The 12,422-nt window shown below is 47.3% G+C and overlaps 1 protein-coding gene across 2 annotated transcripts in view; it reads left to right on the plus strand.

The window, feature by feature from the left end:
- Window positions 1-12,422, plus strand: part of Nos (Nitric oxide synthase) — a 421,671-nt gene that overhangs the window by 340,833 nt on the left and 68,416 nt on the right. For both annotated transcript variants that reach the window (XM_075889681.1, XM_075889682.1), the window contains exon 7: window positions 10,286-10,425. In XM_075889681.1, the coding sequence (XP_075745796.1) occupies window positions 10,286-10,425 (140 nt within the window). The remainder of the gene's footprint in view (window positions 1-10,285; window positions 10,426-12,422) is intronic.

Genomic DNA, 12,422 nt, shown 5'->3' on the forward strand with positions numbered 1-12,422 from the left:
TCTTCTAGAAGGCTCAACCACAATGCCAATTTATAATCATGGGTCGTCGTCTTTATCCCTACTTTGTCACGAGTGCCTTGGCCACGTCGAGACAATCAGTTCTTCCAGAATTATATCCGTCCCCGATGAGGTGCCTTCTACCTCCGTCTGTGAACTGGCTGTCGTCTCAGCGCCTGACTCAACGTCGGCAAACATATTTTAACCATTCATTGCTGCAGATTTGACATCTTCGCAGCGTTCACAACTCCTCACCATTCTTGAGAGCTTCCGCCATTCTTTCGACGTTGAACAAACATCTCTCAGCCATGCCTTAGCAGTAGAACACCACATCGACACTGGGTCCCACTCACCGCGGCGACAACGACCATATCGCGTGTCCGCTATAGAACGCCGCGTCATTGCTGACCAAGTAGATGACATGCTTCGCATAGGCGTCTGTCACACAGGTCCCGTTAATTTGGGAGGCGATCGCCGGGCTAATTCCAAGAGCCGAGGTATCGGCCCCCCGAACCGCACCACGATAGCGTGGACAATTTAGAAGTGGTCCTATTTGGCGCGCCAGCGGACGCCGGCTGTGGCCCAAAGTACAAGTCAGAGCCGAGAGTTGATAAACAAACGAAATTATATTCTCAATAACGGCAGATCAAAACAACCCACAAGTATGCACACTCCACAATAGTTGAGTACAATATGTCACCAAACAAACAACGTACTACACAGTACAATCAGCCACACTCGAAACAACGGACACAAACAACAATACGCACTACAATGCAGTCGCATGCATTGAACAACCAAGACACTTAAAGACTAAAGAGATGGGAAACCTATTCAGTCCAAAGTTCTTGGAACAAAAGTCTGGATGGTACTTTTCCGAGAATCACTCACTCAAAGTCCAGCGTTGTCCTCGTTCCGCTGCCCTCGAAGTTTCTCTTCCAGGAAACCTCGCCGAAGTTTCTCTTCCAGGAAACCTCGCGTCTTCAAATGGCCACTCTCCAAGCTTCAGCTTCTTCGCCGGAAACACGTCGGCTTCACAAACGCAGCGGTTGCCACGCGTTTTCGCTCGATAGCGGTAAACGCACACTCTTGCCTGTAGCTCGAGTCGTCACCCCTCAGGTGGAAATCATCACCTTCTCCTGCTTTGCCTCTACGGACAAAACCTTCGCCGACTACACGGCAGAATCCCTACGCGCTCTGGCGCTAACTTCCGTCTTCTCCTTCGAAGTTTCTCTTCCAGGAAACCTCACGTCTTCTCCTGCTTTGTCCCTACGAACAAAACCTTCGCCGACTACACGGCGGGATACCCTACGCGCTCTGGCGCTAACTTCCGTCTTCTCCTGCTCTCTCGTCTCGGCTGCTCGATTAAATACCTTCCGCGCGAGATTCCAGAAGGTTCTCGTCATTTCGTCGGCGCGATACGCAGCGAAGGCTGGGGAGAGGGCGAGACGGTTGGAATGCCCTCCGCGGCGGATGACTCAACTCGGAATGACCACGCCCCTTTCCATCTAGAAAAATCGAGTGCTTGCTCGGCCACCGTTGTGGGGTGAGGAGGTTCGTCGGCGAAGCCATGCTTCCGCGGGGAGAGCGCGCGCCCGGGGAGCCTTGGATGTTTGTTTTCTTTTTTTTTCTTTTGACCTCGCGGCGTCTCTCCCGCGCGTTATCGCAAGAATTTGGCAGCGCGCCTATTTTTAGCGCTCGTTCTGTGACAACGTCATTCGACCTTCACAGGGCCCATGGGCGTCTCCGGTGATCCTCGTCAAAAAGAAAGACGGTTCTATTCGTTTCTGTGTCGATTTCCGGTGATTGAACAAGATCACGCTGAATTATGTCTATCCACTACCGCGCATTGACGATGCTTTGGACAGTTTACAAGGTGCCGAGTTCTTTTCCTCGTTAGACTTGTGGTCAGGCTACTGGCAGGTGCCTATGGCGGAGGCCCATCGCCCCAAAACAGCTTTTGTCACGCCAGACGGCTTATATGAATTCACCGTCATGCCGGACTTTGCAATGCACCTGCAACGTTCGAACGAATGATGGACAACATCCTGCGTGGACTAAAATGGAAGATATGCTTGTGTTACCTCGATGATATCGTGGTCTTCGCCCCTAACTTTGACACACACTTACGTCGCCTTCAGCACGTCCTTACTTGCTTAACCAACGCCGGTTTGCTATTAAACCTCAAAAAATGTTGATTTGCCATGCGTCAACCGAACATTTTGGGTCACGTTTTCCAAGAAAGGCATCCTCCTGGATCCCGAGAAATTGCGAGCTGTTACGGCGTTTCCTATACCTGCCACCATCAAAGAACTTCGAAGTTTCATCGGCTTGTGTTCGTATTTCTGGCGATTCGTCCGAAACTTCGCGTCTATTATATCACCTCTCACGCAACTTCTCCGCAACTGTAAAGACCTCTTATCATGGTCCCCTGCCTGCGACGAGGCTTTCACCACCTTGCGACGGCTTCTCACGACGCCACCCATTCTACGCCATTTCGATCCTGAAGCTCCAACTGAAATCCACACCGACGCCTGTGGTGTAGACCTGGGTGCTGTGCTCGCACAGCGTAAACCGGAGCATCAGGAATACGTCGTTGCATACGCTAGTCGCACACTTATGAAGGCTTTGAGCAACTACAGCGTCACAGAAAAGGAGTGCCTGGCCATTGTGTGGGCCCTTGGAAAGTTTCGCCCATATCTATATGGTCGTTCTTTTGACGTCATGACCGACCACCACGCGCTGTGCTGGCTTTCGACGTTAAAAGACCCATCTGGCCGCCTCGCTCGCTGGGCGTTGAAAATTCAAGATTACGACATACGCGTGGTTTGTCGGTCAGGACGGAAGCATGCTGACGCCGACGCCCTTTCCCGTTCCCCCCTGTCCCAGAATGCCGCGGCTGACTCCGCTTGCGATTCCACATTGTCATCGCTTGACTTTGACATCATTGCTATCGTACAACGCAATGACCCGTGGACTGCGTCTCTCCTCAATCATCTCCCCGGCACTTCTGAACTCCCAAAGACGCGAACGCTCCGGCGCCAAGTTCCACACTTCTCGATACGTGACACGCTTCTCTATCGACGCAACTACGCACCAGAGGGACAAAAGTGGCTGCTCGTCGTTCCACGAACCCTGAGGTCACAGATTTGTTCCTCTTCCCACGCTGACTCACAATGTGGCCACGCAGGAGTCTTCAAGACCTACGAAAGGTTTCGACATCGCTACTACTGGCGTGGTATGTATACCTTCGTCCGCAACTTCGTCCGCTCTTGTGCCGAATGTCAGCGCCGAAAATCTCCACCACACGCCTCCGCCGGTGAACTGCAGCCTTTACCATGTCCTTCCCGACCCTTCGAACGGGTTGGAATAGATATTTATGGGCCACTTCCATTGACTCCGACTGGCAACAGGTGGATAATAGTTGCTATCGACCACCTAACGCGCTATGCTGAGACCGCTGCTCTTCAAACGGCTACAGCACAGGAGGTTGCCACTTTCCTACTGCGTCATTTTGTGTTGCGTCATGGAGGCCCTCAAGAACTCCTCAGTGGCCACGGCCGCGCCTTCTTGTCCGAGGTCATTGAAAAACTTCTCGCTGAGTGTGCAATTGTACATCGCACATGTACCACTTACACCCTCAAACCAATGGGGCTACCGAGCGCTTTAATCGTACTCTCGGTGACATGCTATCTATGTATGTGACGCCTGACCACTCTAACTGGGACTTAGTCCTCCCATTTATTACATACGTCTATAATACGGCAACGCAAGCGACAACAGGCTTCTCCCCTTTTTACCTCCTCTACGGCCGTCACCCCTCCCACACCATTGACACCATTCTGCCCTATCGACTGGACGCGTCCGAGTGCCTACCGATTTGGGACGCCGCCAGACACGCAGAAGAATGACGCCAGTTAGCTCGTCGCTTTACCTGCGATGACCAAAACAGGCAAAAAGCAATTCATGATGCCCAGACCTCAACTCCCGTTTTTCTTCCGGGTGCTCTTGTATGGCTGTCAGTGCCGCATCGCACACCTGGGCTCTCTTCCAAACTTCTGCCAAAGTACGATGGGCCATATCGTATTCTCGAACAAACTTCGCCAGTAAACTACCTCATTGAGCCTCTTACGCCACCATCAGACTTGCGACGTCGCAACCGCGAGGTTGTACACGTCCAGAGGCTCAAGCAGTACCACGGTTTAACGCCACCAGCACAGGACTAAGTCGCCAGAATGGCTCCTGTTTTTCTCCGTGGGGCCATTGTAAAGAAGAAGTACTCCGGCGCAGAGGCAGCAGCATCGAGCGTGCAGCAGCGGCTCGAGCTCGGAAATTGCGGCTGGTGCATCGCCTTCCAAGCCTTCCAAGCATCAACCATTCTGCTTAATAAATCTCCTTTATAATATATTCCCCATATAGAAGCACCGCCATCCAGCGGACATTCCAAGGACTAAACGAGAGGTGGCACACGCACACTTTCTTACGGCTTGCGCTTCGTGTCTACTTCCCACCTTTTACCACCTCGAGTTGATGGTATATACTAGTTCACTGTATTCATGGCACTGCGGCCCAACACTCACTAAACCTTTCTAAAGCCAAAGAGGTTATGCCCAGCGAGTATAACGTAGCAACCCTTTCTAGTCAGATAGTGCTCAATGTGCATGCCAATGGCTGCTAAGGGGGAATGAGAGACAGGAGAATTCGGCTTTTACTTAACGCGCACGCTGTGAATTTTTTATTGTTGAACAACGCACAGAAGAAATCTCTTACCGGCACCACCTTGGAGGTCAAAATGTAAGACTGGTTGCACACTACGACTACTACTATGACTACGAGGGACGAGCAGGTTGATTGTATATCAGTCCAGGACGCAGACACAACTACTATAGAAGAAGCACGAATCGCCCTCGCTCTGCGAAACCCAAGGTCCACTTTCGTTCTAACAGATTCAAAAGTGGCCTACCAAAATTTTTTAAAGGCTACATTGGCCCCATTGCGCAACGACTTCTTACACAACTCCCGTCCTCACGCTCAGAGGGCGAATGGAAGCAGCTGATATGGATACCCGGCCACTGCGAAGTTAGAGCCAATGAGCTCGTCCATGCCTCGGCCCGAGAATTACTCTTCTGTACCTCCGACCCCGGCATATCGCACCCACCCTCGGCTATGCGTATGGACCCGTTCCTATCATACACAGATATTCTAGAACATCAAAGACTTGAAAGACGGAAACTTACGTTCCGGAGCCAAAGCTCAGTAAAGAATCTGAGGTAGCGTGGCATCGCCTGCAGACCTTGTGTTACCCCAATTCATGCATACTGTTCAAGATAGATGCCGACACGTACGCACCACATAGCAGGTTCTGCGTTCACTAAAACAGCCACCCTGTACTATATGGTATGGGAATGCCCACACGTCTCTCGAGGACAGCAGCCCCTGCCATTGGAATCCCAAACTGAGGAGCCCACTCACCTACACACTTTCCTCGGTCGCAAATGAATGTTTTATTCTTTCTCTCTGCTTTTCCTGGCATAGTGTCGCATTTCAGCGCAGCGTAAGAAACACTACGGTCTTCAAAATAACGTATTTATGTATTTTAGTAAAGGGACACAACGTCTAATGCTCAGTCATTAATTTAGAACCACAGATATGTGTAATATTTGCTTTTTGATCTACAATGTTCACAAATGTGAGTGCAGCCACCAGTTCTATATGGCCGGATGTTCAGGAAGTGCTTAAACTTTGGCCGGTCGGCTTAAATCATGTGCCAGACAGACAAACCAGAATTTCTGCGTTCATACCTTTAAAATATTTTTGTGGTTGTGTTTGTGTGAACCATCGAATGTACATGTTCTTTCAACGTCATATCATATCCATGTTCATGTAAATGACGTCTGTTTTGCCATCATCGTTAGAGTATGTCTAAGAAGGAAATGTTCTGTTGAGTGTTATTGACGTTTGTGACAATAATTTTTTTTCTAAGCAAAAGAAACTATCTTCTTTGAAAGATCACAGCTCGAGAACTAGTCACTGATGGTTAACCGGTGAAGTTAAAATGTGCGGCCTCGGTGTATATCATGAACTGGGATCTGAAGTGTATTCACCTACATATTCTCGTTTCTCTCTCATCACATCTCAGAGATGGGTGCTTTAAACTTTCCATGTGGTGGCGTTACCTTGAAGGATGGTGAAAACACTTGAAATAAGTTAGACAGAGATTCACGAGGAGGCGTGTGTCATTCCTGGCTACATATTCTGATAAAACCTCCAGAGAAACTGTCACACTCTTGGAGACCCATCGGGGTAGCGTATGCTGCAGCATTGCTTCCTGACTATGATTTATGCGCACTTTGAACAATAATCCCCGTACACACACATCTAATCAAGCCATTGTTTTTTTAGGCCACACCAGGACAGCTTAATGCTCTCCCATAGTAGAGCACATCGTACTCTGAATCGTCGAAAACTTTTTCTAAACACACACACACATGGGACGGCTTTATGCTCTCCCATAGTAGAGTACCTCGTACTCTAAATCGTTAAAACTTTTTTCTAAACATACATTACGCTTACAGCGTAATATGCGCTACCGTGTCGGACAGGTCTGACATGGCCTCAAGGAATGTGAGGCCCACGAGATGGCTTAGTGCTCTGCCATAATCAAGTGCCAAGTACTATAAATCGTTAAACAATTTTTCTGAACACCACACACACCAGACAGTTGTACTCACGTGAAGTGTTGTTACCATTTTGCAATAAACTTCCCTGTCTTAACAGCCACTCGACGACATTAGCTATTGCTTAGTTGTCAGGGAGAGCTTATTGCTCTGCCACAGCGTTGTACTTCGTACTCTAAATCCTCGAACATTTATTCTAAACAAATCAAGTGTGAGGCCCAAGGGACGGCTTTCAGCTCCCCCATAGTAGAGTACCGAGTGCTCTAAATCTTTAACAACTTTTTTTTTCTAAACACATGCCACATATTTGCACCTGCTGCTAGTCATATGCAGCATTGCTGTAGAATGACATACGAAAGTCACTACGACGCGGGGGTTCATGTCAACTGAGAGATGATTTCGAGAAGAAATGACTGAAAAAAAAAAGCCGCCCGCATTTTCCCACAGTGGGGAACTTGAGCAAATGCACCGAAAAAAGGTGGGGATATCACGTGAATGTTGCGTGATTGGCAATGGTTTAGGAATGCTTAATTGTTATTTCATCTTTATCATTCCTATTTGTTGAATGAAGGAGAAGCGCTAATTGCCCTCAACGAGTGGTGGGACGTTGACGTATGGTTGCGCCCCACTACTGGTTGGAGGTACTGTTGCTTTGTCGTATACTTTGTCTTATACTTTATCAAACGACATATACTTTGTCAAGGGAGCTCTACAGAGAAGAAATGGTAGAGAAGGAAAAGCAGGGAGGTTAACCAGTTCTGGAAAGCCGGTTTACTACCCTACTCATGGGAATAGAAAGAGGGGTAGAGAAAAGTATGGAAAGAGAGATAAGTATAACACAGATCCTAGCACACCCAAACATGCAGTAAGTTACATGTCCATCACGCTTGCGTGGTACGAGGCATCGCTGTCACAGCCGATAGTTCAAATTAGTTTTTCCAAAATCTTCAGGAGTTCCTTCATCACCTTCAGCTGCGATGTCCTGAATGTGTATGTAGAAATGTGGCTGCATCAGCAGAGGTTGCTTCGGCAAGCGAGCATAGTGCATATCGAAATTACGCTTGCGCAAAGGATATCTCTCCGGCACAAACTCTCTCGACATAAGCCCAAACACAGAGGTCAGAGTCCAAATCGCGCTTCCGGACCCTTTAGACCCCGTCCGCTGCTGCCTTCGCTTCATCGCCGATTCAAAGTGGAGTCTCATTGTAACGCAAAGCAGCGCCCTCTTCATCGGCTGAGCCGTCCGACGGACTTGGACAAATGCGGGTTGAGTCGTCCTGAAAAGCGTCCCGATTGCACAAATAGCCCCGGGGCTTCGGAGATGGCGCGCGTTTAGATGCGTCCCTGCCAAACTTGGAAGACAGGCTCGACTGCTTCACCGCTTGAACGAAGATTGATTGTGCTGAGGATTTGCATAAGCTTTCGTGATGGCTTGCGGCTAGTGTGCTATTATAATTTTATCATCGCACCAGACCATCGGTTTGGTTCCATTCGGAATCAATTTTAATCTGTATAATCTTATCTTTCCTTATCTAAAGAGGGTATTATAGTATTGAATACTTGAAACTATGGCGAAAAATGTGGTAGTGCCATTCCAAACTATTTGACTGCGTGCCGTCCGAGTCCTCCTTGGCGCCGTCTACGAAGAGGTACGTGCGCCTGACGTACTTCGACGAAGGCACGTGCATCTATTGCATTGCACTGGTATTGTACGAAAACTGCAGCGTTCGCGAGGTGGTAAGCATTGTTTAGCGCCTACTCTACTCATTGTACCATGACGTACCTAAATGCCTTTTTGCATTTAGGTATGTCATGGTAACAAATCTCTGGCCGCTACATTTGTGACTGAATCATTCAATGAGGTTAATTGGGAACTTTGACGTCCCAAAACCATGATACGATTACGAGTGGCGCTGTAGTGGTGGGCTCCGGAAATTCCGACGCCCCAGGACTCAAACATGCACCTAAATCTATAAGTGCATGAACCTTAAGCATTTTCGCCTCCATCATTCAGCCTACAGCTTATATTCATTCAAATAAATATGGCATACAATTTCATGCTACTTCGTATTCCGTATCAATGCGCCAAGGTAAACTTTACCACTGCATGACTGTGCTGCTTACTTCGAGTGTAGATAGTCCCTTCTTAGCAGCGCAGAGTGTAGTTTGCTGCTTATTGTTCAATGCGATTTTCAGTACGACATTGAGAGATCAGGCGTTTCATTTCATAACCGAAGTTTGACAACGATGAGCAACGCGCGGGACAACGGGGTAATATATATATATATATACATATATACATATATATATGTATATATATATATATATATATATATATATATATATATATATATATATATATATATATATATATATATATATATATATATATATATAATCTCGGGTTCGTGTGTTTACAACAAGTTGCTAACGATTCAGAGTACTGCGTACTCTTCTAGTATACCTCATTTCGAGAGGTTGTGCTTCCCGATGCGATCAGTACCATCGAGCTCTTCTTACTTTTATGAACCAAACGGACCTGGCCTCCCGTTATAGTCGCTTTTTTTTCGTTTTTATTTTTTTACTTATACTTGTCTAAGTCTTCGTCATTTTCTCTTTACTTCCTTTTTTTCTTGTCTATTTTTCCCCTTTTATCTTAATTCCTCTGTTTCTTCTCTCCTCCCGAAAGAGTGAACAGGCGTTGTGCCCCTCCAGGAGGCAGTTGCCAGCTTGCTCTCTCCATCTTTCCTCTGTATCCTTGTACATCCGTGTATGCTAATTAAATAAATGAATAAATACTTACATTTAATGGCTACATAAGTGTTAGTTACATCAAAATAATGACTGCGTGCTGAATCACTACACAAAGCATCGAGGAAGGCTTTCCTAAGCATCCATGTTTCATATGCGTTTGGTGAAACTGTGCTAATAGAGAGAGGTGCAAAATAAAATAGGAAGTGTAGGGAGGCTAACTAGACTACGTCCAGTTTGCTACCCTACACATGGCGGGGGGGATGAAGAAGTAAATGAAGAGACAAAACGGGAAGAAGGAAGGACAGAATGCACACCGCACACACAAACTTCAGCGTATAACAGGCGGTCGCTCATTGCTGTTGCCATCGAGTACTTCAGGAGGCCTCGTGTCACTTTCTGGGCTGATTTGCTTTGAGACCACGCTCCCAGGATGTTTTCTTGAGTAAAGAGCCGATCATCGAGTCTCCTCAAAGTACACTGCTGAGTCGCGCGACCTTGTTCAAATTGGAATGGCTGACTCATCCAAGCACGATAACGGCAACTGCGTATAGATAGAAACTATTGACCATCTATTGAGCCAACAGCTTTTACATATAAACGGGAGTATAGTAACGAAACGAAGACGCTTTGATAATGTGAGCGTGCAAGCTTACGCATGTCCCAGTCTTTTCGTCTTTTATAGTCTGATACCCTGTTCTGGATACGTTACAACGGTAGCATATGTGAACCTCGCCTCATGTTTCCCATGAGGTTGGCGTTCCTGAGCGCGACCATTGTGGCAATGTGTGTGTTCTTCGGAGCGGGGAGTTGGCCGTAGCCAAGACACGTGAGTGAGCTGTCCGGTGGTGTTTCTGCAGATATGCAAGAAGCTCGGCTGGAAACCCGAAGGAGGCCGGTTCGAGGCGCTGCCCATGGTTCTATCGGCCAACGGTGAAGATCCGGAGATCTTCGAGATTCCCGAGGACCTTATAATGCGGGTGAAGATTACTCATCCTGTGTGAGTTTTCTTTTTTTTTTTTTCAGCGCGGAACACACGAGCCGTTGCTCAAGGTTCGCCAATGTAACAGAAAAGATATTCGTAACTGTTGTTGCTGGTTTTTTTTTTTTTGCCTTGTGTTGAGTTGTCATGATTTATGGCGAATAAGTTTGTAAGCCCGCTACAATTTGAGGACGAATATATCAAAACAAAACAAAAAAACGAAAATGTACAACGAGCATAGATCTACAAAGGATGCTTGAGTACAGGTTTCTTTGAGAGTAAAGCTGTGCAATCGATTATATACTCGTCTTGTTTTGGGATTAGGCTATGCGGAACAGTTTTCACTTGTGCATTCCTGCGTGTCATTACGCAATATCACTAAAAAGCTCGTTTTACAAAATTCTGTGGTCGGTGGGATCGGCGATGGTGGCGTCTTTTTTTTTTTGTGAGAAAAAAAAAACAGCGTCGTTCATGAGCGAGAATGATAGGTAGATGCAAATAAAGATTGAGTCGGTGGGCGTTTGACCTTTGTCCCCTTTAGATTTTTTGCGGCACATTTTAGGCCTCGGCCGAAAAACACAGGCAGGCTAAAGCACGCGCGCGCGCGCGCGTTGTGTGTGTGTCCGCGTGTGTGCGTGTGTGTGTGTGTGTGTGTGTGTGTGTGTGTGTGTGTGTGTGTGTGTGTGTGTGTGTGTGTGTGTGTGTGTGTGTGTGTGTGTGTGTGTGTGTGTGTGTGTGTGTGTGTGTGTGTGTGTGTGTGTGTGTGTGTGTGTGTGTGTGTGTGTGTGTGTGTGTGTGTGTGTGTGTGTGTGTGTGTGTGTGTGTGCGTGTGTGTGTGTGTGTGTGTGTGTGTGTGTGTGCGTGCGTGCGTGCGTGCGTGCGTGCGTGCGTGTGTGTGTGTGTGTGTGTGTGTGTGTGTGTGTGTGTGTGTGTGTGTGTGTGTGTGTGTGTGTGTGTGTGTGTGTGTGTGTGTGTGTGTGTGTGTGTGTGTGTGTGTGTGTGTGTGTGTGTGTGTGTGTGTGTGTGTGTGTGTGTGTGTGTGTGTGGGCGCGCGTTGATATCGTGACCGCATTCTACTCTTGAAGGGGATGCTTGAGGTTACCCCAAGTCTTTTTTTTTGCGGTTTAGCGCTATCACAATCTGAAAAAGCAAAAACAAAACGCTGAATAACGTCACTAAACGGAGGTGGAGTATGAAGGAGAGTATGGCACACAGAGAGCAGAGAATTATGCGTTGAAAATTCTGGAGTACGGTGTCTGTGCCGACATGCGTTGCCTGGTGAGAGAAACTGGCTGAGGGGAGGGGGCGAACTTCACGTGCAGTTTTGAGTTTTTGAGTCTCCACTGTCGAAAATCTGCTCCGTATAGAAAAACACGTAAACGATGCTGGCGCACAGAAAACACGCTTTGCATTTCAGCCTTGAGCGATACCGTATCGTCACTTTAGCGAAGGCCTTTATAGGCTGATAGATTATGTTATCAATATCGGGGATGACTTCATGAAATTACTTCAATGAGCTGACTCATCATGAAGCATTTGCAGAGCCCTAAAATACGCAGTCACGACTACGCTGTGGTGCTATTGCCGCATATTTGGTTGAATAAAATACGCATGAAAAATGATGATCGCTAAGTATACCACCTAGAAGTACTCTAGCTGTCGGAACGGCGCTTCCAGTATCATGACGTTAAAGAGTTTTCCCCCAGTCTGGCTCACACAGTCACTCTGTCGATGTTCGGTGATTTCACGTCACGAATATTGTACAGTTTCGCGTCCTCACAGTGTCTGCTCCTTGCTGTTTTCTCGCTCACTAAGTCTTTATTCTCTGTGATAGGAAAATTTTATTCGCCTCTCAAATGATTACGCTTAGTATCCAAACAAGCGGAATTTCAGGTGCTTGGAGCAGTAAAAAATCTTGAAACAAAAAGTGTCGCGGGAGTCAGTGTTTCGACAAACAATCTTGTATTCTTCAAGACAACAGGTGTCTTGAAGAAGACAGGACTACTTGTATTCTT

Source organism: Rhipicephalus microplus, chromosome 3, assembly GCF_043290135.1.
Source record: "Rhipicephalus microplus isolate Deutch F79 chromosome 3, USDA_Rmic, whole genome shotgun sequence".
NCBI classification, from domain to species: Eukaryota; Metazoa; Arthropoda; class Arachnida; order Ixodida; family Ixodidae; genus Rhipicephalus; species Rhipicephalus microplus.